At 36.5% G+C, this 27,657-nt stretch overlaps 1 protein-coding gene across 2 annotated transcripts; it reads left to right on the forward strand.

Annotated features, from left to right (window-relative positions):
- Positions 1–78: 78 nt before the first annotated feature.
- LOC120344751 (uncharacterized) lies at positions 79–12,194 on the forward strand. Of its 2 annotated transcripts, XM_078112812.1 has the most exons (19): positions 79–237; positions 1,077–1,249; positions 1,620–1,812; positions 2,238–2,416; positions 2,815–2,971; positions 3,330–3,380; positions 4,295–4,432; positions 4,897–5,064; positions 6,584–6,616; positions 6,743–6,892; positions 7,757–7,909; positions 8,244–8,288; positions 9,484–9,633; positions 9,934–10,122; positions 10,233–10,379; positions 10,532–10,684; positions 10,766–10,816; positions 10,895–11,044; positions 11,853–12,194. In XM_078112812.1, the coding sequence occupies exons 1-19, from the start codon at positions 171–173 to the stop codon at positions 11,990–11,992; spliced, it is 2,487 nt and encodes an 828-aa protein (XP_077968938.1). In that variant the 5' UTR covers positions 79–170; the 3' UTR covers positions 11,993–12,194. The 2 variants fall into 2 exon arrangements, with proteins under 2 accessions (XP_077968938.1, XP_077968939.1); XM_078112813.1 differs by lacking the exon at positions 9,934–10,122.
- Positions 12,195–27,657: the final 15,463 nt, after the last annotated feature.

Below are 27,657 nucleotides of genomic sequence, written 5' to 3' on the forward strand. Positions count from 1 at the left end.
TACAACAGCGTTCGAATTTCAACATTATATCAAAATGTCCAGATACGAGAGAAGATATAATCTCGTTACGTCTTTACGTTTTGACGGCTATAAAACAGGGGAGCCTCAAAAAAGCAAAATATTTCAGTCAGAATCACAACTAACAGTCGTGTCTTGGCAGGCAGCAGTAAATGATGATGATGAAATTTGTGGTTTTCGTATTTGTCTTGATTTTTTGCCAAGATACAGAATGCTCGTGTAAGTACAAAGTTTTTTCAGGATGCCAAGTAATTCATTGTTTCTTAGAAATAACGTACGCATTCACCGCTATACTGACTGTACGACATAATTAAAAATATTCTGTTTTTTTGTACAAAGCCCCTGCTACTAGTGCAAAAATGGGAGATTTGAGAAAACACTCTTACACGTTTTAAAATAACAAATTAGTATATCCAGTTAGGGTTAGAAATGATTTGAAAATTAGAATTTTAAGCGCAATCTGCAGGCTTTTCCATGTGGAATGGGATTAATTAATTATTCAATTAATTTACCGATTTGTACTGAGTTTTATTCCAATTGGAATCCCATGGGATGGGAATGGGACAGAAAAACATGTCCCATGGACAAGCCTGGCAATCTGCATTACTAACCATCACCATAACTGATATAATACTAATTTTTATTTTATTTTGAGCGGTGGTGCGGATGTTTTTTTTTGGCGACGGCTTTGTACAAAAAATCCAGAATTTTTTGCACCCTGATCAATTAATGGTCGTGAGAACGGGATTTTCAACCTGCGACGGGCCAACGCGCGAAGTATACTCTATCTCGTTATATTGCATCAATTGCAGTTATCAATATTTAAATACTGCAATAAAAGTAACCTATACAAATTTATTGCTATTACATATTTTAAAATCGCCGACATCTTACCACAGAAAGCACGCCCCCATGCAGCAATATGAATGTATCTTTTTTGAAGCAGTATTCACATAACTGCGCCACTACTTTAGAATCATAAACAACTTTCTTTGTGAAATGTCAATCAATGTATTAGATTCGATTGTATCTTATCCCGTTCTCTATTTTCTATACAGCCAAGTGCGGGAAGCAGTCGTTGTGGATTAACTACAGGCAGAAAAAGACCTTCAACTCACTCAAACTTGATACTCCAACTTCATGCAAATACCGCATCAAAGCGCCGAGAGGATTCCATATAAAACTCACATTCAGCGAATACTATTCAGACCCCTGCTGCTCAGATTTCAAAGTAAGTTCAAGGGAGCGAAATAACCCAACAACACTCATTTGTTCAATTTCTCTAGTTCTCATTCATAGACTAGCAGAATATTTTTTTGTAAGAAGCCGCCCTTCTGTGATGCAAAAATGTGATATTTTGTGAAAACACCATCCGCCACGTTTTACGTATTGCAGATTGCGCTCGCCACGTTGGCGGTGGAGAGGTTGGTATTATTTTGGCTGGGGTGTTTTCCTAAAGATCCAATAAGCCTTTTCTCGATGCCGTTTTTACTCAATTTGCAAAGCATAATGAAAGTAAAACTGTTACTGAATATACAAGCGAAATAAGTAATACAATAATATAATTTATCATACTTAACAAAATATGATGTATATTTCAGCTCTATGATGCTAGCCTCAAGCCCTTCAGATGGACCCCTTCACAGATTCTAACGATTCCGATTCTTAACACTCGCTCAATAGAATCGCCTGTTGAACTTGTGTATAAAACTGATACGTTGGGAATAAAGCACGACATCAAAGTTCCTGGGGACACATCGATAACATTCGCCTACGAAGCAATTATACCGAGTGGTGAGTATTGTCGTATAAATTAAAAGTATATATAAATTGACATAATGTAGATAAGACCTGATCACGAATTATTTAATACAAAAAGTAATCAATGGCAAAAAAAAATAGTGTGACTGAGGATATTGCAAAACCAAAACTGTCGTTTTTTTAAATATTGTTAATAGGATGTATTTTTATACCTTAATATAACCATATTAATTGAATGAACGAATAAAAAAAATGTTTGAATATATATTTATTACAGTTGTTTTTTTGGAAACGTTGAATGAAAAAATACTAATACTTAATATTTTCATTTTGTTAAGCGTAACTTTGTTATAAAAGTCGCATGTAACTCTGGCTCGGGGTGAACAGTTTATAACTTTGTATCAAAACCTCATATGAAATAGGTTAATGTATATTGATTGTATTGTTATTATATGGAGACTGTGGATTCACAACAAACGCTGGTGTTAAATCAAAAGCCATTCGGTCACCTGGATATTCTAGAGGTTATTCAATGAGTGGATTGTATTGCAATTGGAAAATTAAATCAAAACCTGGTAGAGCTATAGTTCTAAAATTTACTGGACTTAATATTCAAAGAGGTCGAGATTATGTTGAGGTAATATTCCTGAATTATTTTCTTTTTTTCTGCGTTCAATTTGAGCAGTAGAGTAATCTATAAAAGTGTTCATACCAACTAACCCCAGTCTAAGTTAGTCTTGTGTGAACTATTTTCTGAATTTTTTAACAATTTTAACATCAGTTACTGATGATTTCAGAATCGAATCTCGAATACCTGGAGGAGATTTAAAGTAATACTATCTTATGTTTACAGCTCAATTTGTTCTGTGCGATTCTCGTTTTCGTACAAAGATTTACTCGATGATTTGCCAAATCGTGATAAAAAAAAGTGAACTTGAAAAGTCGCTAAGTTATATTTAGTCTTGTTTTTTTTGTTCCCGTCCGTAATAACCCACAGCATAATTATTCCATATTTTGTAATTTCCTATATTTCAGATTAGGGACGGTGATGAAATGCTAGGAAAGCATGATGGTCGGCTGGACAAGTCGATTCCGATTGAATATACAGCATATAGCGGACAAATGAATATTCGCTTCTCCACGTCAACATCGGAATCTAAGGGGTTCGAGGTGACATATAAAGAGATTCAGGGTACAAATGATTTATGGAACTAACTTTAATTTTTCACATAAAAGAATATATTAGGAAGTTATACATGTTTCATGTATGGATTCGCGACATTGTAGAAAAAAATTGTTATAAACGTGTCTTAAATTATTAATTCAGTTTTCGCAAATTTTGTATAACACTTTGGATATTTTTTCCTGATACTGTTTACTTTATACCGTTTAGTTCTATTTAATATTTTTAGTTAAGCGAATATATATTTATGCAATTTCATTTATATTCAATTCATAATACTCAATTTTTTTTATTAAAATTACTTTTTTTTTTGTGACTTCATTTTTTATTTAATTCCGCATAAATATTTATGTTTGTTTTATTACAGTAAACGAGACACTCGTGGTCGACAGTTCGTCAACTTCCCCAGTAGGAGAAGGTAGGAAGGACTATTTTATAAATAATTTATCAATCAGTTAACACCGAATAACCATTCCACCAAACTTATACCAAAGATAGATGAAGTGGAGGATAAAAATGATCATGACATCTCCTTAGATAATAATATTTCTTCGCGCGTTTCACAAGCCCATAATCAGCTTATTAGCTATCAACAACGCCGAAAGCCTTGAATCGTGAAGAAAAAAACTAAAGTAAAGCAAATTAATTTGATATCGTTAAAAACTGGCGTGTTTTAAGAATATATTTGCTCGCCTGACTAGAAAGCTGGTGATACCGAACTATTTTGACTAACCACAATCGCGCCGTGCCAGCTTTGTCATGCAGTATGGGCTTTCCTGTCAAAAACGGCGCCACCACCAGCTATAGGGTCTCCAGCGTTCTCGACAACTTTTTTCGTACGAATCACACATCCTTGCGATTGTTACGTTTTTCCTATGTGATGTCAGTTTGCTTCTTTTTTCATCGCACATTCACAGTTCGTTCTGTCAAGTGCGTTTGCATGTGTACTGCTGCGTCTGAATAAATTTATTTCTACCATTTTACCATCAGTCAGTAATAATTTGGGTGTTTATTTGTCATACTGATAATACACATTGCAAACAAAAAAACAAAGTAGAAAAATTGTATGTCCTGGGTGGGCTTGATGGCCTATTATATGGTAACGTTGGTCCTAGACTCTAGCTAGGACCTAGACTAACTATCTTGGAATGAAACGTCAAAAATGTCGTGTTCATAAGCCATGCTTATCACTCCGTCTAGGTTGTAGTTTGATTGCAAGGCGATTTCGAAACAGATAAAATCTTCATAAAATATATAAAAGAATTGTTTTATATAACCCTGTTTTGGTATTTTATATTGGAGCTAAACACTTGAACACATATTGTCAAATAGGAGATCTAAAATGCCACCAAAGAATGCGAATGAAAAACATGGGAAGAGTCATGACAGACACTCACACCTCCATTACATGTCTTGTTGGACAACTCTGTGGACGAATGGAAATGGAAGGCGAAACTAATGGAATGAAAAGTATGAATCTAACTCATGGTTTGGAAACAGAACTTTTCAAATTTCCTGTCAATCTCAATAATTCAGATATCGATAATCAATAATTTGACCAAAATTCTCAATCAGAGCTATGGAGTTGGGAACAATTCATAATCTACTCCAATTCCCGACCTCGAGATTGAGCAAATTTTGACTCCGACTTCAGCTCCGAAAAAATCAATTTGATAGCAAAACTGTTGGCCTCTTTTCAATGGACTGCTGTTATGAACGCTTAGTGAACTTAATGCTTTTGAATTTTTTTACAAAGTTTTTAACTCCAATTATCATCACTGAAATATTGAATCCTGACTCCGATGAGAATTTCGATTTCGACTCCAGTGAAAGCATGTCAAACTCTGACCCCCAAACCGACAACACAGTCCATTTTTTCGAATTCTATTTTTACAAAGTAACGAATGGTTCTGAATCTAATCTATAATTTTTAGTTTGGAACGAAAACGCAAACTGTATTCCTGCCAACTTGTGTAGTGACACTACTTGTAGTTCAGCACCAACTCCACCAGAAATAACTGTGACGTCATGTAATCTTTCTTGTTGTTCTACGAACATGTGCAACGAGTCTCCGGATGGACCAGCCGTTCCCCCAAGAGGAGGTACAGTTCATACCATGCGCGTAACTCAATGTATCAGTTTCATACGATACGTAGGCTAAACATTTATTTATTTTACCACAAACAGTAGCCAAATCCTATTAGTTTTCTAATTGGACACCGAGATCACTAGGGTCAGTGTTCGATCAATCTGGATCAATTTACGCATTTGGAACCCAAACATCTACTTTTCAATATATACCGGTACATATATATGTGAGTGTGATATTTCTCATTTTTGATCAGAAATTATGTGCACTATTTATATTGCTCAGAGACTATTGTTTTAAACCAGGGTCGTCCTCGGCCGTGAAGCATTTAGAGTGGCCCGCGCTTTATTTTTCAGAACGGAATAAAAATATTTGAGTAAAGATGTGACACAAACGATTTGTTTATTTTCCTAAAATGCGCTCTGCCAGCCCTTTCAAACGAGCCATGAATGTCATTTTGAATAGAAACCAACTGGGAGGAGATATCGATACATAAAAGTGCCATAGTCGCTTCCACTCTTGGTCTTTTACTACTCTATATGATTTTATCGGAGGAATGTATATTATGTATTGTTCGGGTTGCCAATGTTTTACGTCCGGAAATAAAAGAGGTTTTTGCAAAAATAGCTTGTCAAAACAGACTATAACTCGTCGTGTTGAAGAGCCTGGGAAATCTATAGCGGAAACTTTAATTGCAAAAGCGGGAAAAACTTCATCGTATTCCTTGGCGCAAGCACAGAGTTTACTGCTCAGTTGGAAACTTGGCGATCTTCCTGCGGGAAGTTAATGATGATTCGAAATTACCGAAGAGCTCGCAGCCATTGTACATATAAAAGGTACGACTGGGGGCATTGATATGTTGGGAGCTGTAATAAAAATGATCAAGCGTCTTGGCTTGTCTTTGGCGAAACTTTCGGAAATAACCACTGATGGCGCCCCATCAATGGTTGGGAAACAATTTCATTATTCTAATAATTGTGAAATTTTGATGTGAGGGTATTGTTTGTTTAATCATTAACCTGTAGAATAGCCAGTGTAGCAAAACTAGAACCTAACGACCATGTTAAGGGGCCCGTGCAATTAGTGAACTACGTGTGGCCCTTCGACCAAAAAGGTTGGCCGACCCTGTTTCGAACCGTCTGCCTTGCACAATTGAGGTAATAATTATATAGTATCGGAATATCGGCAATATCGGTCGTTTTTCGAATATCGGCGTAATGGTATTGGCCTTTTTAGCTGGTATCGGTATCGGTACATCTCTAGTATATTTGATGGGATTAAAACCCCGAACAAGAGTTGACTCAAACGACCGAGCGTAAAAATAAATGATGTACCAACACCACCGCTTGTTATCATGCGGATACGTCGAAACTACATAACTCATCAGGAATTTGTACGCAAGCTATAGTATAAAGTATAGCTGTTAAAGAATACCATGAAATATTTTCAAGTATTCTATTCAAGTCTGTTTTACCTGTCCCAATGTTTAGATACTGCCCTCACTTATCGTATAAAAAGTATTTTATTTTCAGGAATCACTCCGGAACCTCCGATTACACCAAAAAGTAAGTATTCATTTCTATGAGATTAACATTTTTTTAGAGGTAAATATATATATGAAGTGTTTATTTATAACAAAAAATTAGGTTGATGGAAATTTTGAATATTTATTTCTACAAATTTTATTGCAGTTATAAAATGCGACCACACTTCTAAAATCACATCCGCTGATGGACAAACAAAGGCGTCTTCGGCAGGTGATCCTTGTACACCTGACACTGTGTGCGCCCTTTACCGCTACGAAGGAATAGAAAAGGGCGAATATAACACGGGAGAACCGGGTAATATATTTAAAAATATTTGACCATGTCCGTATTAATCTCAGTTGAATTAAAAGATCTCGGTAAATATGCATGAACGATAAAACTGTGTAAGTAGTGCCGGATTCGCCATAAAGCAAAACATGCTTTATTCGAAACATTCGTATTCACAAAAACAAAATATACCAATTTAATTTTATTGTACAGTTTTATCGTGATAATGCCTTTATTTTTTGAAAAGGATATTTCGGATCTTCTTTATCGTAGATCCGTTTAGTTTTAAAAAATGACCATTTCATTTACCAGTAATGTTTTATTTATCAGTGATTGGGTTGGGTTTCCGGGTGCCATGGTGTTTCATTATAGCCATAAGGTGCCATTACTTTTGAACCCGTAATTTGAACCCACGACAATTGCACCTGCATACTATTGCACGTATGAAATTTTTTTTACGGATATTTGAACCCATACTAACCCCAACCCATGGATTTTAGCAATCTCATATAGATTGAACCCGCGGATATACGGGTGCAAATCTAGGGGTTCAAATGTACGATCACCTAGCCATAAGTTTCTTAAAAGGTTCTTGACTTCAACTTACCCATAAAACATTATACTAAAAGGCCTAGCCCTAGTAAGACACAATATTGACGTTATTTTTGAAAAGGGCTTCACAAAATGCATTGTCCAGGTTTGTTTATAGTCTAAATCCGTCCTCGGGTGTGAGTAATGTTACTGCGAACAGTAAACTATTTTTAGGTTACGTAAAATTAGAATGTAATATTATGAGAAGAATAAATAATTTCACGTCATCCAAATAATTGTAACCATCATTATACAGCAATGAGGTCTATCCTTTTTTTTATAACTTTTATAATTTTACAGTCACCGGAACCTCAGCCAAATGTGCTCCAAGATCGTCATGTAACCGCGAAGCGTGTAACCATATTCAAGAATCCAAATTTATCAAGATAACAGACTGTGTAGTTTCATGCTGCGAAACTGACTATTGTAATATAGATGACGGCCTTTCTCCAGGTATCTATTTAAATATAAACACATGTTTTGAAAATTTTCATAGCTGCAGTTAAACGTTTTCATTTATGACCGGGGTGAGCGACACAAAAGGTCATCTTAAACTTTTCACAAGTAAATGATACAGTATTTGGTGCTCCACCACGTTTGCTAATTTCAGCCATAACAAATGTTAATGGAGTTTGTAAGAAAATGCACGGTCCTAGCCCTGTTTTTACAATTGTCATTATTATTGCTTTACGAGAATAAACCAATATTCGTCTCCAACTGGAGATGCCTTAACTGTGTCCTCATTTTAGTTATATATATATTCAATGAATTTGTTATTATATTGCAGTACCGCCCCTGCATCCAGACGAAAGACCCAGTCCAATACCCGCAGGTAAGTTTTTACTGTGACAATAGGAGATATATACAAACAGTTTTAGGGTAACGATACCTTCTTCCACCTCACCGAATTTTTATGCATCTTCGTATTTGAAAACATATATACTGTATATTTAAAGTTTCGTACCATTGTTACAATTTCATATTTGGCTGGTCGATGCAGGACGTCTGTAGAATCAATTTTTATTACAGAGATCTAATCTAATAAAATTTTACAAAGAGTGAAACTTGAAAATTGAAGTGAACATATTCTACATCAATTATATTCAAATATCATTTACTCAATGGCCTCATATTATAAATTGGTGTTATGTATCTGAACGTTATCCAATAGATTACTTCACATTTTAAAATATATTGCTAAACGTCCTGTATAAAGCACGAAATGAAGCCTGTTCTTAAAATACTTTTTCATACTAGTGTAGCGTACCGGCAGTTAATGAAATAATTATCCAAGTTCAGAATATCTTCCAATATGATCTGACGTCAAGTTTCCTCTCAATATTCACTTCAATTTATGCTATTTTGTTCTATTTATTAATTATCCTTCAATGACACTACAACCAAACACTCAAAAGAAACGGAAAGCACCCAACAAAAACAACAATACCAGGCAGTAAAATGCAAGAACTGAAGAAAGTAATATACACCATAAAAACACTAAACTAGCTACTTACAATTTGCAATACAGGCTGAAAATTAACTTACGACAGGCATTTTAAAACACGATGAACAATTCTATATTTGCACAACACTTGTGCAGTACTGAGGATAGCTAATTCCATGATAAAACTGAAAATTACAACACTAAATAAACTGCAATGGCATCGCACTCAAACCCAACAAGATCCCACTGTCCAGCACAAAACATCCAACCAATCCTAATCCAAGAGTCACAAAACAACAAACAAACATCCCCGATCACCCACCGGAGACCAGATTCACTCCCTCAGACACTCAAAACCCAATATCCAACCGAAAAACTACAACACTCAGACAACTGCACCCTGGCAACCCACAGCACACACCAACAGGACACCCCCCCAAAAGACAAACCGACATCGTCCCCAGTGTCTTCAATGCCAAAATACCTAAAATGGAAACAATATATATCACATGACATCATTTAACAGATAAAACAAGGGTCGTCACACCAGTATACAGAAATTACCTTTTTTTATTGTTCACAGGTCTCAAATGTGAACAGAGTTCTGATGTATATGCGGGAGATAGGAGCGTGTCGGGAAGATCGGGTGGTTACTCATGTCCTGGTAATACTGTCTGTGCCCTATATACTTTCTCGGGAATAGCAACTCAGTTGGATGGGTCTATAATTCCGGGTAAGATTTTATTTCATGAAAAGGGCAGATATCAGCAATCTTTCAATCAAATTAATGATCGAGTTACACCCAAATTAGACCGGTATAATAGGTTAGTATTAACTTTCGAACTTGTAATTAAGTTTCAAGTTACTGTTGATGACATAGCCAGGTGGCTGAGTAAGTGAAAATTTGCTCCAAGTATAATATTTTAATGTGGGTATATATCTAGCAAAACATTCTAAACAACTTCGAAACTGAAATTCAACTGAATACGAAATTTCGTTTTGCCATGAGTATTTCATTAATTTCGTTCTACAGCAATCGGTTATTCTGCGAAGTGCGCTCCGAGGTCTGCATGTCATCGTGACTCATGTGACCAACTATATGAAGCTAAGCAGATGGCATTTACTTCTTGTGATGTTTCGTGTTGTGAAACTGACCGATGCAACAAACCTCCTTCTCCACCACTGACTCCTCCCATCATACCACCGTCTAGTGGGAGTAGTGGTAATGTTCTGCTATATTTCCATTTTTATCTTTGGATTGAAATTTCATGTTTTTTTGTTTGTTTACGTTACGTTATATTTTTTAATGCGCTGTTTCTACGTTATTATAAGATGGTGTCACGGAATGTTATGAAATTCTATCTTCGAGAGCTGGTAGCCTACAAGTTCTCAACAACAAAAAAGCCTCTAAATGCGCTGTTCCCAATTCCAGTTGCCTTCGTATAGAAGCTGTTGCAGCGAATTCCAGTGGAATCAAAAGTATGTATATTTCGAGCACTTGTTGTTGATTATTAGGGTGATGCAGTTTAACCTTTATGGTGGTCAAGGTAACTTGTCCAGTATTCATCCGATCTACCCAGTCTTGTCTCTTTTGAAATATATTTCTCAAATCATTTTTAATTTTTGTCTAGCCGATGTAGTCTACGGGACATGTGTACCGACAATTGCATGTGGATCTATTGACTGCTCTACTTTGAACAGTGCGATGGCGGGTATGACATTGGAATCTTGCAAACCTTCGTGTTGTGACTCAAATCTTTGTAACGGAGAATCGGAATCACCAGGCAAGTGGCTATAATAATATAGAAATTGAGGCGCTAATTATCAGAACATTTAAATAGAAAAAAATTTCGGCTTTGTTTTAGATTCCATAACAACTCTCAATGCTGGAGGTGAAGATGACAAAATCGACAGAGGTTTGTAAGCTTCTACTTCATCGTATTTTCTGGTATTTATTCGGTACGTTTTCCCTTAAAAACTCTTTCTCTATACAGGAACAAAATGCTTCGACCTTCTCCAGATGGAGGCACTAGGAGGCATTAAACTCCCGGGAGGAAAGAAAACAAAAACTACTTGTGATTCTGATTCGCAATGTTTAAAAGTTGTCTCAGTTGGTACTCACGATCTCTTGCCATCTATGAAAGGTAACTAAATCCAGTTCTATAAAAAAAATTAGACCTGAATGTGAGAATTGACATTTCGGAAAGTATCAGCCTAAATTTTGGACATCTGATACTCATATTCTCTTGAATTCCTCGATAGATTTATTGCAATATTATTCAACAATATCTATTCTGAATAAAGGGTTTTAGCGATTAAACAGGGGTGGGCAAGGTTTTTGGCCGGGGGCCAAAAATGTTGCCATCTGGACTGGCGGGTCATGTAAGTGTGACGTAAAAAGTTACATTTTATGACCAATATCTACAGTGTTACAAAAATAAATCAATAAGCCTCGTGCCGAAACTAAATTTAATCGCAATCTCAACAAATTCCTTGTGCAATTTTTCAGTTAAAACATCAAAATTTGGTTCTAGTTGGGCTGTGGAAGAATCAGGCGGGCCAGATTGAATTACCCAACGGGCCGTAGTTTGCACATATGAGGATTAGAAAGATGCGACGGGTTTTAGATAAAGGTCGATCAAATATTTTCTGAGAAAAAAAATCTAGTAATAAAATGTTTTTTTTTTCTAAACTCATCAATGCTATCAAGTTGCCTTCTCCCCTTTCTAGCCGCTATCGCAGTTATATGCATTGGTATGCGAATACTAAGGTGGGTAGATAATTTCAGCGAGTATTGTTTTAGAACCTTAGAAGCAGATTGATCTGCCTGGTCTCCTGAAAATGTGTATATGTTAAAATATAACAGCTCTGGATTATAATCTTCTGTATCATCATACTATCCATCCCTAAATTAACTAACTACTCGATTGACATCAATTATTTGGTTTTCAGTAACAACTACCTACGGATCCTGCATCCCAAGTATCGCATGTGACTACATGAACTGTGATTCTCTCCCATCACCAATGCCTAACGTTACTATTACTTCATGTGATGTTTCATGCTGCTCCGACGACTTCTGCAACGGTTAAGATTGGATAAAATTGTTCGGAACATAAAAAGAGAATTCAGCTGGATATAATTTTCCCTGTCGTATGACAAAATTCAAGTTTCAAGAATAGTCGCAATCTATGTAATATTCTATAATCTCATATGTTGTCAAGTATACATTTATTTTGAACAATTCCGTTGAACTAATAAAATAAATAAAAAGCATGCTTGCAGTATCAACAATGTATCATATATAATGTAGATACGAATTTAGATGGACGCGCTAATAATAGTTATGTAACAGGTCCTGTACGGCATTATAAACACTTTTATGATTGTTGGATATTAATATATTTTTAAAAAGTCTATATCGCCACCATGCTCCATTTCCACGTGTAGCATGCTTTTGAACCATGCGGTTATTTGCATTTCAGAACTATTCTAACAATTCGGAAACATTTTCTTATGCTTTCACAATCAAATAGATGCTTTCTGCTATTCACTTTCTGCCAATTTCCTCATTCTGTTTTCACTATGCAACTGTCTTAAATGATCTGAACCTACCTTTGCGCCCGACCCCTTGCATGCGCCAGCGAACGTTGCCTATTGAATGACTGAAAAATGATGCAGCTTTGTCGGCCTCGGACAATATCAGAACGGCTGACTAAACAAGACATGATCTATCAATTGCAACATGTAAAGTTTATAAAGCTAATCTTGAACAAAACACATCACGGGGTTGGTTGTAGACCTCTAACTTTCATGAAGGTATATCAATAACAGAGTTGGATCGTAAATGTATACTACTCCTAGATGTCCAACTCCGCTCGCTGTATAATAAACAAACAAAGGCGATGTTGCACCTCCAAGTGGCGGGCGTCACGGTCGGTAAGTTCAGACAAGGTGCTTAACGACGACGACGACGCTCTTGCATCAGAGATCGCAAACTCCTCTGTTCGTTGATTACTGATCGAAATATTTGCTGAAGGACGTGGAGAATTTGATAAAAATGAACAAATAATTGTGAAAATAAAGACACAGTCTGTCTTGCAAATTACCAGGATGATGTGACAACTTTCTTGTCGAAAGAAAGCAAGGCATCAAAAATGCGATGCATTGCAAAAAATGTCAGACAGATGTAGGTAAAGGGGTACTTTACATGAATACTTTGCACCTCATATAAAAAATTAAAAAAAAACTTAGCAGCATAGCGTTTTGGTCTCACTCTATCTCAAGTATTGTACCTTTTACAGAAGTTTTTTTTCCACTTGACCTATAATCAGGGCTGCCATAACGTCCTTATTTCTAAGATGTATTCTTATTTTGAAGACCTTTGTCTTAGAAAATATTTTTGTCCTTATTTTGACCAAACGTCCTTATTTTGACATGTGTCCTTATGAATGAATATACCGGTAAATTAAACTTTGAATTTGGTTTAGATCTGGAATTTCATAAGATATAAAATGAGTAAACGTAAAAACATTTGCCGGGATGATTATGAGAAAGAATTCAGCGGCGTCAAACCAAACGAAGGACCAGTGATTTGCGCACTGCAGCTTTTGTGAATGTGACATTAACCTGGAATCCATAGGTAAAGCAGCAATTTCTGCAACCCAGAAGGCAGAAGCACAAAGACTCTGCTCAAGAAATTGAATCAAACCAAGAGTCAATGATTATACAAGGGTCGCACTACATGAATACATTCTGTTTATTACATTTCAATCATTGTTATCTTATTACTATGTTTCCCTGTCCTTATTTTGGGGTTCATATCGATGGCAGCACTGCCTATGATTAAATAATGAATCTAAAAGCGTAATAACCACCAATCTCACAGTCGAAGAAATCGAAATTTTAGATTACATAGCAGCATATGTTATTAGAACAATTTATCACAGTGAAGGAATTTCAGCTAGTCATAAACTCATATTGTTAAAAAAAATTACTCCTACAAAAGTGAAAGAAAGAAAAGATTTCACAACAAAACATGCTTATGGGGAAAATTGGAATGGCTATCTCAATACATGCAAGCAGCTGAAATTAATGTCAAGATGTAACAAAACTACTTGAAAAAGTATTCAAAAAATTAGAGCAAATGTATAGCAAGCAAAGTACCGCAGCCAAAATAATAACAACAAGATGGACAATATAATTCGTGGAATACGAAAACAATTAAAGAAAAACAGCAGCTAAAACGAGGATTAAGATATATGTGATTACAGTCAATTTCTGACAGATGTTTGGTCCAATACTTCAGGGGTCCGCAACTACGGGGTCGCGAAACAATTTAAATTTTCCATAAATATGAGCATCGCGTCTGTGTAGCGTATTTATATATAACAACTTTATAAATCTCTGATTATAATTATAAATGTTTCCCCAAATATAAACTTCCTTATTTACTGCCGTAACATTGGCCAATCAGCATAAGTGCAAAATTGAAGTAACAATAAAAGTTTCAGAAGCGCTCAGATACTTTTGCCATTCAGACAGTTTTTCGTGGTTGCGAATATTATCTCGTTTTGGCGGTTTTCGCGTGTTGTTTGTTAGTTTTTAGTTGTGTTTTGGTAAATATAAGTCCTAATCAAATACCTCAATAATCATTTTGCTCTGTCGGAGTTTTATTTCAAATGCAGCAATCAAAAATTAATCTAGAAATAGCTGTGATAGACTAGGCCAAATCTTCCTATAGGCACATGTAAATGAAAGATTGTTGAATGTATTGAATTAAAATGATAGTTTGAAACATATGGACCGGTTTATAGCCGCGAACTCGCAAAACCAATATCGAAATAAGAACCAATAATTTTGCAATGGTAGGGTATAAAGCGGAAGAATTTCGCCGGGATCGAAAATCGGGAAACATTCATTACGTAAATGTTTGCATTGTTAATTGGTATTATCCTACTACGTAGGTAGACAATTGTATTGTTTCGTAGCAATGTTCGTGAGGTTAGAAATAGTCATGTGGAATTGCTTGATAAAGACAGATGATGAGATTTGTCCATTCTAAAGTAAATAGTTAGGGTGCTGTTACATTTGTTATTATAAGATATTCTTTGTTAAATTCAAAATTTAGCGGAGTTAAGAATTTTAAAGGTAGTTTTCACACATAATGTTGACAAACTGGTTACTAAAAAATACTCCAAAAAAGTCGCGAGCGGAAGATACAACGGATAAATTAAGTGAGAACAGAACACCGCATGCACCTTCAAACATCTTTGCGTCTTCAAGCAGTGGAGATCAACGCCTGACAAAAGACTCATCTCCTCACCTTCATCGGATAGAAATACATCACTCAAACCATACATAAGCGCAAGTACAGCGAAGAATTTATAAAGCTTGGTTTCGCGTGTATTTCTATAAATGATGAGTCACGTCTTCAATGTGTTGTTTGTTCCGGTGTTCTTGCCAAAGAGAGCCTGAAAGCAGTGAGATTGGAAACGCCATCTTACAGCAAAGCATCCAGAATTCATTGGCGAACCAATACATTTTTCCGCCGATCAGAAAAAGACTTGTGAGCCGAAAAGAAAACAATGACAAAGGATCTCACAATCTTAGAACAATTTCAAAAGACATTGTATGAAGTGGCATATTTAATCACAAAAGATAAAAAAAAAAACACACACCGTTGGACAAACACTAATCGAAACTATTGCAATTAGTCAAATTATGAATGTAGACAAGGTAACTAAGGAAATGAAAGAAATACCAATTTCCGGAGATACCATTGGCCGACTACCAGCGAAATGGGTCAAGATATTAGGTGCCAACTGATTGATAGAGTCGAAGGAAGAAAATACGCTTTGCAATTGGATGAATCCGCGAATACGTCTGGTTTAGCGCACTTGATTGTGTTCATTAGGTATATAAGTTACTCATGTGCTTGGCGCTTTCTGGAACATGCACTGGTCAACCATATTCTCAGCAGTGCCTACGAGACTACAGAATGATGGATCATCATGGGAGCCGTGTATTAGCATTTGTACTGATTGGGCAGGCGCCATGGCGGGAAAACAAAGGTTTTTAGCAAGAGTATTACAAATTGCACCTCATATCAATTTTACGCATTGCATTCTTTATAGGGACGTTGGACACACCAGGGGTCCGCAAATACGGGGTCGCGACCCAAGTTTGGGTCGCGTAGCTCTCCACGCTGGGTCGCAAAACAATTTAAATTTACCATAAATATAAACATGATGTCTGTGTACCGAATTTAGCTATAACAACTATATAAAACTCTAATTATAATTATGAATTTTTCTCCGAGTTTAGACTTCCTTATTTACTGCCGTAACATTGGTCAATCAGCATAAGTGCAGAATTTGACGTAACAAAAAACTTTTAAATTTGGATTGATATTAAGTTTAAAAATAAAAGTGATGTTATTCAAGTAACGTATTTTTTACTTTTAGCGTACTGCGATTTCGTAGTTGTCAATTTTGAAAACCCGATCTCACATAAATGTACAAATGCCTGTAAAAGCTTTTTTTGCAATGCCGGGGTATTCAGATAGCAGTATTGCCCAAAAGATTGCCAAAGTAGCTACCCTATAAATAACAAAGACTTTTTGCAACTCATTTTTGTTTGAAATTTCAATCAACTAAAGATGTTATTAGAACATTGTCCGTCTTTTGAGTCACGTTTCTGCGGACCGGTAGTAACCTTCCCGCGGACCGGCGATGGGCCGCGGCCGGGGGTTGCCGACCACTGATTTAGTCATTCAGACAGATTTTCATGGTTGTGAATATTATCTCGTTTTGTCGGTTTTCGCGTGTTATTTGTTAGATTTTAGTTGTGTTTTGGTAAATATAAGTCCTAAACTTGCAAAACCATTCTTGAAATAAGTACCAATAATTTTGCAATGGTAGAGTGTAAAGAGGAAGAATTCAAGAGATCAAAAGTCGGGGAAACATTCGTTACTTAGTTATTCGCATTGTTATTTCCTACTACGTGGACTTGGTTCTCAAAGTGCCCCGTACGGAGCCTCAGGACTCCGTTGAGGGCACTTAGGGCCTCCGCGAGCTATTCGTTTACTTGAAAACTGTCCTCGACCCACTGCCCGACCTCCCTCAACTTTCCTATCTTCGACCCACTGCCCTATCTCCCTCAACCTTCCCATCCTCGACCCACTACGCTATCTCGCTATCCTCGACCGGGTGTCTCGAAAACGTCGTGTCCCACTTGTCCCACGTGTCCCACTTGTTCCATGTATCCCACTTGTCCCACGTGTCCCAGTTGTTCCACGTGTCCCAGTTGTTCCACGTGTCCCACTTGTCCCACGTGTCCCACTTGTCCCACGTGTTCCACTTGTTCCATTTGTCCCACGTGTCCCACGTTTCCCACATGTCCCACGTGTACCAATTGTACCACATGTCCCACATGTCACACCTCACCCACTTGTACCATGGTTGTGAATATTTCATGGTTGTGAATATTATCTCGTTTTGTCGGTTTTCGCGTGTTATTTGTTAGATTTTAGTTGTGTTTTGGTAAATATAAGTCCTAAACTTGCAAAACCATTCTTGAAATAAGTACCAATAATTTTGCAATGGTAGAGTGTAAAGAGGAAGAATTCAAGAGATCAAAAGTCGGGGAAATATTCGTTACTTAGTTATTCGCATTGTTATTTCCTACTACGTGGACTTGGTTCTCAAAGTGCCCCGTACGGAGCCTCAGGACTCCGTTGAGGGCACTTAGGGCCTCCGCGAGCTATTCGTTTACTTGAAAACTGTCCTCGACCCACTGCCCGACCTCCCTCAACTTTCCTATCTTCGACCCACTGCCCTATCTCCCTCAACCTTCCCATCCTCGACCCACTACGCTATCTCGCTATCCTCGACCGGGTGTCTCGAAAACGTCGTGTCCCACTTGTCCCACGTGTCCCACTTGTCCCACGTGTCCCACTTGTCCCACGTGTCCCACTTGCTCCATGTATCCCACTTGTCCCACGTGTCCCAGTTGTTCCACGTGTCCCACTTGTCCCACGTGTCCCACTTGTCCCACGTGTTCCACTTGTTCCATTTGTCTCACGTGTCCCACGTTTCCCACATGTCCCACGTGTACCAATTGTACCACATGTCCCACATGTCACACCTCACCCACTTGTACCATGTGTCCCACTTGTACCACATGTCACACTTGACACACGTGTACCATGTGTCCCACACGTCACACTTAAACCACTTGTCCCACGTGTGCCACTTGTATCACGTTTTCCACTTGTACCACGTGTCACACTTGAACCATGTGTCCCACTTGTACAACATGTCCCACTTAACCCACGTGTCCCACTTATTCACGGGCCTCACTTGTCCCGCGTGCCCCACTTGTCCCATCGACTTGTATTCAATATCTCATTCCGGGGTTAGTAATACTGTTCGCTTAAAATTGGGACCTTAATTTACAAACTGTGATCGTACATACATACATACATATCGTACAAAAAAGATAAAAAGCAGCATAAAATTAATTTGTGTTTGGAATGCACTCCTTAACTGCTGCTGCTGTTAACCATCGAAGTTTTAAGTCAATTTGACTCAACACTTCATTGGTGAGAAAAATGACGCATCCCGCAACAAGTTTGAGACCAGTCATATTTACAACTCTTGATATTGGTCATGAAGCTGAATAACAGTACTGGGAGTGCCAGCGCAAATGTTGTAACGATACTCCATACAGCGGCAATTAAGTGAATAGTTCAAGTAATGCTCTAATTTCCAATCATTGTTCTATTTGGCTTAAAAAAGGCTCTTCACCCTTTTGATTATAATCTGAACCAGACCTTGTAATATCTTTCATCAAATTATGCGAGGAATTGTTTTTACGACCCATATATAAACATACAACTTTTAATGATATGTCAACAATATATTTTATATAAAAAGATGCCTGACATGAAACGTTACTGAACTTGAGATATATGAACATTGACAGCTTTTATCCCGAACGTTATTGACATCGTTATGAATTAATTTAGTCCGAAGAAATTCGGTTCGTGCGAACCCGTTATTGAAATGAACGCGTTCTTGTTTTAGACGTTAAACAAATGCAACACCGTAGTTAACGATTACGATTATATTTGGCGTTCCGTAGAACCTGTTGTTGGTGAGTCGATACAAGGAAAAACCCATTTTTAAATTTTCGAACCCAGCACTGATTAAGATTCAATAATATTTCAACTTCTTTTAAAGGATTTATTTCTCAGTGGCATTTTTCATTTAAATCTTCAGATGAAATATTTTCATAGGTTGTTAATTGTCAAGTAATAAAAATTTTACAAACGATCTAATAGGTGCTGTGAAGTTTCATTTGACAAATTACTATTATTAGGGGTAAGTCACCGTGAAAATGAGATTGTTTAGTTTGAAGGACATTTAATCATCCCATTTCCGTGGCCGGAACATGCTTTTGCTTAGTTCCAGAAACAGATCAAATGTGCTAATAAATAAATTTGAGTGTGATTATAACCAATATTGCAGGGGAAGATGGGGCACGTTGGGACATGGGGCACAGTGGAAAATCAGCTCTCGCACTGATACTATATCCGCAATCCTGTCCGCGGTTCGATGTTTCAATCCACCCTTCGGTGAGTCCTAACGTTCCCGCGAACGGAAAACGGACGGGTAGAGCGGCGCAAGCTATGAGGTGAAATTGGTTTTGGGAGGTTGAAATTAAAATTTCACCGTTCCAGTTTTTTTTTTCTTCTTTAGCCTTTCCAACATGACAAACCGCCGTCTGATATTTTTCAGCTTTAGTCCACTGTAAAATATTCATGACGTTGGCGAGTGGATGAGCCTTCCGAATTTCGCCGTGGGATGGTCTGAAAATATTTGTTTCCTATGGGGAACAATGGACCGCGGCTCAGTGGGACATGTCTTACGGGGCACAATTCGAGAGTGTTTGATACAATAAGTGCTCAGAGAACTAGAGATGCGGTATATTTTGTGTAAGATTATGGTTTCTTTCGACCCATGGCCCAATATGGAATATATTCGAGAATCAATAATATTTCCATATTTAGATTCGAGGAAGGAAATGATCAAATTTGTTTACGAATTTTTTTTGTCAAAATATCTGAACTATTTCAGTTGATCATTGATTTCAAAAATATTAAATCTTCAAATTTGAAGTTTCCCTGTTCTTTAGACGATTATGCTGAATAAATGCTTATTTTTAAGGGCATACTTCGTTGAATTTTGACAAACTGACCCATTGTGCCCAAGGGTCTGTCCAAATGTGCCCCACAAGTGGGGTACAGTGGGACATTTGACAGACGTTTTTCAAAGCATTTTGGTAGTAAGATGTGTGTCGCAAGGAAATTTCTTAGTCGCTGAATAAAAACTACATTTACCCCACTATGCATTAGTCCCGCCAATTTAACTTTTTATCACCAGGTGTACCCAAACAAAACGTTGTAGCTCATGATTAACTTCAATTTCAGGTCTCTCATCAACAAGTTCCAGTCAGTCATTTGCTTAATTTGTAATACAAAATATCGAGTTAAAATAAACTCAAAATGGACTAAGACCAAGAAGAGCCGGAACTCGGGCACAATGGAGAGTAAATTGCCTTTCTCCTCAACTTGTCGTTATTCAGTGATAATGCATGTATTGATCCAAAGTTTTCAACTAGTATTGCATTGTATTTTGCAAATTCGAGTCCGTATACAGTCACCAAATCAGTGGGCGCTTTGTCGATGATTCATGTTTTTTTGAAGAGAAATTATAACAGTTCGATGATTGAAATCTATCCATCTTGATTTTTCTCAAATACCGATGGGCCGATTATAGAGTGCCTTTTGTTTATTTTCAAAAATAGCACATTGCTCGCTTGTACGTATTGTGCTATAAAATATAATCTATTACTTAATCGATTCCCCTACTAGTTTAGACCCGTTTTATGGTGGCCATCCGTTATTACCCGTTGCATATTCATTTCTAAATAGGTGAGGTTTAGAACATCAGTATTTTCTTAGATATTTGTACCAGTGTATGAATAATTGTTACATTGATGACAAAATAATTTCAATGACGACACTAGGGATGATAATCTATAATATCTTTCGAATTTTGAACAAACATACTTATTCATACTAGACTTATAAACCATGAGAAATTTTAGGCGTTTTCGGATATTGAGATGTGACGTTAAAACAAAGTAAGGCCATATGTATTCGAATAAGAGAAAATTGTTTGCGAAACATCTAATCTTCCATGTCCATATAATTCCGTTTGGTATCCATGTCTTTCAGTTGCGTTTCGTTCTTCATATATATCAGAAAGAAATGAAAAGTTTTGACTTTCGGATTCCGGTTCTTCTTTGAACGACATTTTCTGTCTTTGAAGTCGTCTTTTTCTAAAGCTTCCGGTTTTTGAATGTATACTACCATCACGATTGGAGACCACACGGGTGGTTTGTTGTTGTATAGATGTTATAGATTCCATTTTAACATATTATAGTAATTAGACGTATTGATGTACAGCCTAATTCTAAACTGCTCTCTGTGTCCTAAAGTAACACTAAGAACGGGTATATAAATGAACATCTTCCATCACTCAATGCTGTATGCATCAGATGAATGCTTGATCAAATTTAACTTTCGATCAATATATCTCGAAACAATATGAGCTAAGAGGTCACTGATGACACACTTTTTTATACCACCACGAATTTCCCTATAATTTGCATTTACGTGGTTTTTAAATTATAGGTGAATTTCAATAAGCAAAATATATAAAGTTACAACACATTTTATCTAATAAAACAATATTCTTTTCTTTTATTCGCGAACTTTTCAAAGTTATTTGCTATTATACTGTATATATGCTACGTTGTCGAGTTTAAGGAAATGTTAGGTATAGTCATAACATAAGGTGATTATTAGTCACTACTCAGCTACATTCAAAAGGCGGTAGACATAAACGGTAAAGTGTTGAAGGTACCGACTAGGTATTTTTCATACGTTAGTACTCTAGATATAAACTCTGCATAAGTAACAATTTAATTAGTATATATGTATATGTCAAAACATATTTAAACTTCACCTGCTGTGTGCCAGTATATCATAATCCTAATTGTTCATTAAAACACATAAAGACACAAATATTTGAAAAGGTATGGTTTTTAATAGACTAATACTCAAAAATCTGAATTCGGGTAAATTGAAAATGGTTCGAAAAAAAAAATTAAATTCCGATTTCGAATCGGACAATAAAATTATTTGTAATAAGCATTAAGGTGGACGAAATAATTTAAATAACAAATTCACTCGAACAATGTGTATTTGTCAGCAGAACCTTCTATCTCTAACTTAAAATCATTTATAAACCAATATGTTTGTTGTGTTTATATTCACAATATTCTTTCAAGATAAACTCAATCTACGCCCTGACCTGGAATACCTTGTGCGACTTATAAATTCGTACCTGTTCTCACTTCCTTATGCACATTAAAATAATTTCTTTGGATTTTAATGAATTTCTGCAGCAACAAACGTTTCATTTCGACATTTTGGCACGCCTTACTTTATATTTACTTATGACTCGCAACAATTCTTTAATCTCTCGATTTCTACCTTTTTATATGGTTTCGACCTCGCAACCAAATGGCTTTACATTCCATAACTCAAACCTATAGACAGTGTTTTGATATGTAAGGCCGATGAAAATTCTTTTTTCAAAACTCCAAGCAATTGCAGGATTCTTACTTGGTTAGTCATAATAATTTGTCTATGACATGAAAGGTAAGGTGATCACGAGCAAAGGTAAAATAGATTTAGCATGGTTTAGGTTATTTATGCATCAAAACTTGTATACTCCACGCTTGGTATATATATAGTAAAAAGATATCACCTTTAGGGAAGTTGATTAAGACGTGGGTTCCTTCGTGTTGTCATCAAATTGTTACAGGCTAATATTTGAGTTTACTTTCCGGTCGTTGCTAATATAAATAAACCGACAACACAGTTGCTGATGCATCATCGGCACAGTTTTGAAGACAATAAGTTATAGTAGGGAATACAGAATTACCGTAAGCACAATTACCTAACCAAGGTAGCCGCTGACAGGTAGGCCGAATGGTCAATTTCGCCGTTATCCTGTCCATTCTGGGCAAAGTCATGAATATGTATATATATATTTTCAATTTTGCTCTAACGTCGTTGTGCCCGTTTGCCTGCATGGATGGCTAATAAAAAACGATTTGATTGATTGATTGAATTATTCGTGATTATGATTATTTTCAGTTAAAGTTTTCATTTGTGATAATTTTGATACTTTAAGAAATCATATAGCACGGATAATATTTTTTTAAGATGCAAAGAAATTTCAAAATAACGTAACACACGCATTTGATAGCAGGTTTTGTGGTATTAACCATGATAACAAGTAACCTATTTTAAAAGATTCAAATCCGGTTTACTAAGACAATTCAGGAAAATGTAAAATGCCATAAAGGGGCTAGATCCTCAGCTCTAGCTCCTTAAAGGCGGCAACACGGCTTTCGCCACCAACCCAATCAATGTATGTCGCCGGAACATTTATATATATATATATGACTTACCATATTCATTGTCGACGGTGTTGGTAATCGAGCAGTAGACTGCGTTTGAGTGGAGTTGTAGCCCATTATACGTTCATCGAAGAAAAATATCACTGGGCAACTGTATTTCACTAAGTAGCCTATGTGTTTCAGATAATAAAGAAATGTTGTCTTTCAATCGTGGGTTTACATTATCAAAATGGTGTATTTATCAATCAAAATCATATTAAAATTAAATGCATATATCCATTTAGAGGCGGTATTGTTTATATAAACAAAACCAGCTACCCAAACTAGTAAATATCTGACATGTGGGATAGTCTGAGTTGGACCCTTTGTACAATGCTATTAGACGTACGGTCATTTACATATAACAGATTGAAGAATTTGGGTAAAGGGAAGGACAAAGAAATATTTTACATGCATACTTGATTATAAATTTAACGCCACGATTCAAATCTGATGCTAACCACAAGTGTTTATGTGTTATACGGCTATAATAAATTTAGCTTTCAATAACGCACCCAGAATAATAGTAGATTTTCAAATCGTATATATTGCACACCGTCTTCGAGGTTATGTTTATGATTTTATCATTGGCACGTTATGAATATATCTCACCTGAGGATTGAAATGAAAGATACCAGGTATCTATCCAAAGTGGTGTGCTCTGTTGCAAATAAGCTATGAATAAACACGCAAGCAAATCTATCAATATTGCGCTGGGTAGGAAATGAGGCTTTTCCCATTTTCGATATCTGTCTTATTTATTCGGATATATTTGTACATGTATCATGTGTATGGTGTTAGTTTGTTTTAATTTTTTTTTTCACAAATCAAAATAGACGAATAGAATTAAATAGCAATTTGAAAAGAATTTCCAATGGTTCTGGAAAAATTCGAGATGAATACAATTCAGCAGCACTAAAGTGGTACTCTGTCCACCATTTCATTTAAATCTTGTTTTCGCATCTGGTTGGTACGCTTGCACAGAAAATCGTTTTCAAATTGTCATTTGCTAACGGGCCAGTTGCTTTGAAATTTTCAGTGGTTAAAGATTCTATTTTTGCTAGAACTTTTATTTATTTCTTAGTTTTCTCTGAGATCTGAAATTTCATCCAAATTGCGCTGTATAATTTTAATTACGGGAACACGGTTTTATGGCATCGGGACGACTGGTACAGTTAGTCTAATCTCTAATGTGAAAGATTTCATACCCGTACTATGCCATTTTGGATTTCATGTCCATATATATTTGGGCATCGCTCTCTCGTTCTTGGGTGGCAACTGACTCTGATGACCTCCAAAGGTCGTATCGTTGCCTCCCAGTCATGTACCGAAAACATTTGTTTATTTGTTATGTATATATGTATGTAAATATTGTTTTCTTGGTTTGACAAAATGAAATAAACTCTGTCTCTTTCCTGTTGATAGTGTAATGGCCGCATTGGGACAGATGACGTGACACCGCTGTGGGTTATATTTAAATAAATGAAAAAAAAACATATATATGGTTTGAATTCAAATAGTTTGTTTACTTTGGAATAACAATCAGTCACTTTTATTCGATGATTAAAAGACGTTGCACTTTTGTAACTGGCATTTAGTACATTCAGGAACCCATTGCTCTAAACTTTTTAAGATCCCTTTGTATTCGATCCGTTCTTGATTGACTGTCGAGGCTGAATATGCTATTAACGCTGATGTTGGGACCAATTGAATTAATTTGAATGGGAGATACTGAGTCCGCGACAGTATTAGGTGAGGCCTTCAAATGACTAATGTCATCAGTATACTCGGAATTTACGGTAACTTCAAATGCCGTGCGTGTCTAGAAACAAATCTTTTGGTTGAAATTTTTTATGGCTCTAACAAGAGCATCGTTCTCTATGTTACAAGTTGAAATTTCCGCTGTTTTGGCGGTGTGCTAAAATGAATTATCGCAGTGTACGCTGCTAAAAGCTCCAAATCAAATGTTGAGTTTGTTCAGCTCTTTCAACTGTGTGCTAAAATGACTTATGCCGTGTACGCTGCTAAAAGCGTAAGATCAAATGCTTGAGTAGTTGCTTGTCCTATATTGAATGGTTTTAAAAAAGACGTGACCAGTATGATTTGAATGGACAAGCATTATTCCAGATGCGAGTTCTGAATTATTCCTTTGGAACGACTGACGCGTGTTCTTGCTCTGACAAAATAGTAGGGTTACTGGTTCAAAAATCCTTCAGAGCAGATGAAAGCAGCCTGGATGATATGCTTTCGAAAGGTCGCATTTGTCAAAATATTGTCAACCATGAAATTTATTATAATAGTGAAGTTTACGACGTCGTAGCAATTCAGCATAGCAGTAAAGCAGTTTTCCAATTCTAGTCGATTCCGCGGAGAATCGATTCTGTAATCGAATCCAGACTCGATTCCACCATCCCTAGTGAGAATTGATTATCTGTCTGTAATCGTATGATTTTATGGAGCTCTATAGTCAACGCAAATTCCCACCTCATCGCTAACCTTTTTTGGTACAATCTATGGGAGACGAATAAGAGGAAGCGGAAGGAACTGTTTCTCAAAATTTTTATAAGTTTTTAAGTTGGTCCCTGACTTTTTGACTTAAATAGAGCGGGAAAGGTGTAGCTTTAGAATGCACTGGTTGCCCGGTTGTAATATTACGGTGGATCGTGTTATGTTTCGATTTAACATCTGTCAGGGCAAAACATGAAGTTGAAAGAAATGAATGAATTTTGCTATTGATTTATTGTTCTGACAGAGAACCCCATACCAAATATGGGGGTATTAGGGTTTGGGCTGCAGAGGCGTGAGTTGCGTAAGTCGACCAAAAGATCGTGTTCTGACAAAAAAAATCAGCTCTTAATGTTGGTTGCGTAACACGTGCTATTTAGAAAATGGAAAAATTTGTGATAGTTTCATATATTGAAAGAGTCAGAACTTGTTGACCCTACCATGTCATTGGTGTATCGTTGGTCGAGAACGTTACAACTTTCAAATGTGGGGGATCAAAGAAACTGTTGCTCTTGTATCAAAAGGAAATTTTCGACCGCCTTTTCTATCAAATAGCTAGAGAACGTTTGTGTTTGAAGAACTGGAATCAAATTTACGAACTGAATTTATATGTCGCTGTGATGGTCTTTACTACGCCCTAGGCAGAAAAAATAACCTCGTTTGCAAAAGGTAACGGGCTGGACGCAGTCGCGTGCTGAATTCCCATAACGCTGATAGTACCAGCAGGACGTTGTAGCATTGGATAAAGATTGATGCTTGGAGTGATTGACTTTGTTATTACTGCCACTCCCATAGGAGAATTGAAGAAATTGTGCATTGGGCGACGACGGATTCATAAAATTCATGCGCTGTCCGTTTCTGTTACGTACGGCATGCTGGGTTAAAGCATTAGAACCGACAGAAGTAGGGGGCGTCTTTGCCAGCAAATGTGTCGAATTTTGTTTTATACATTCAATTTCTTTTCGAAGATAACTTTGACATGATTGAGATAACTTTGACATTGAAAGAATGAATATTGTTTTCAATACAACAGTCAGGGTTTGACATATTGTTGTGATTAAGAATACTATTGTGAAGGTCTTCTGGCAAACTTACTAGCAGCACTAATAACCCATTTAACGACGGTATTAAACTGTATATAACACCCATTCCAAATAAGGTGCAAAAGTACTAGATAGAAAGATTTGATGGTAAATATGGGGAGTATTCCAAACACTGCACGGTATATCGAACGAACACTGAAATTGGTGAATATTCAATATAGTATGCGTCTGAATATTCATACGTATCGTTAATAGGTATGAGTGTCCAATAATATATATAGGCCAAACAATCTAATTTTGGGCCGTGGCATTATTTTGTTGAGATATCGGTTTCAACAGCAACATCTGAGCATTGAGAAATACTTAGAGGCAGGGGCGGATTGAGCCTCTTTGGTTTCCTAAGCACTGAAGACTTTGGTGCCCCCTCATGTGTAATTTAATTACAAAAACAATAAACCACATAAGTGTATTATCCATTGAAAATAATCAAAACCAACAGTACATAAAACAACTTTTACGAACATTTTTAGGTTTTTTAACTGTTATATATAGCCGATATATATATCGGCCGTTTACTGCAGATATTATAAATATGCAAACACGCAATA

This window comes from Styela clava, chromosome 5, assembly GCF_964204865.1.
Source record: "Styela clava chromosome 5, kaStyClav1.hap1.2, whole genome shotgun sequence".
NCBI classification, from domain to species: Eukaryota; Metazoa; Chordata; class Ascidiacea; order Stolidobranchia; family Styelidae; genus Styela; species Styela clava.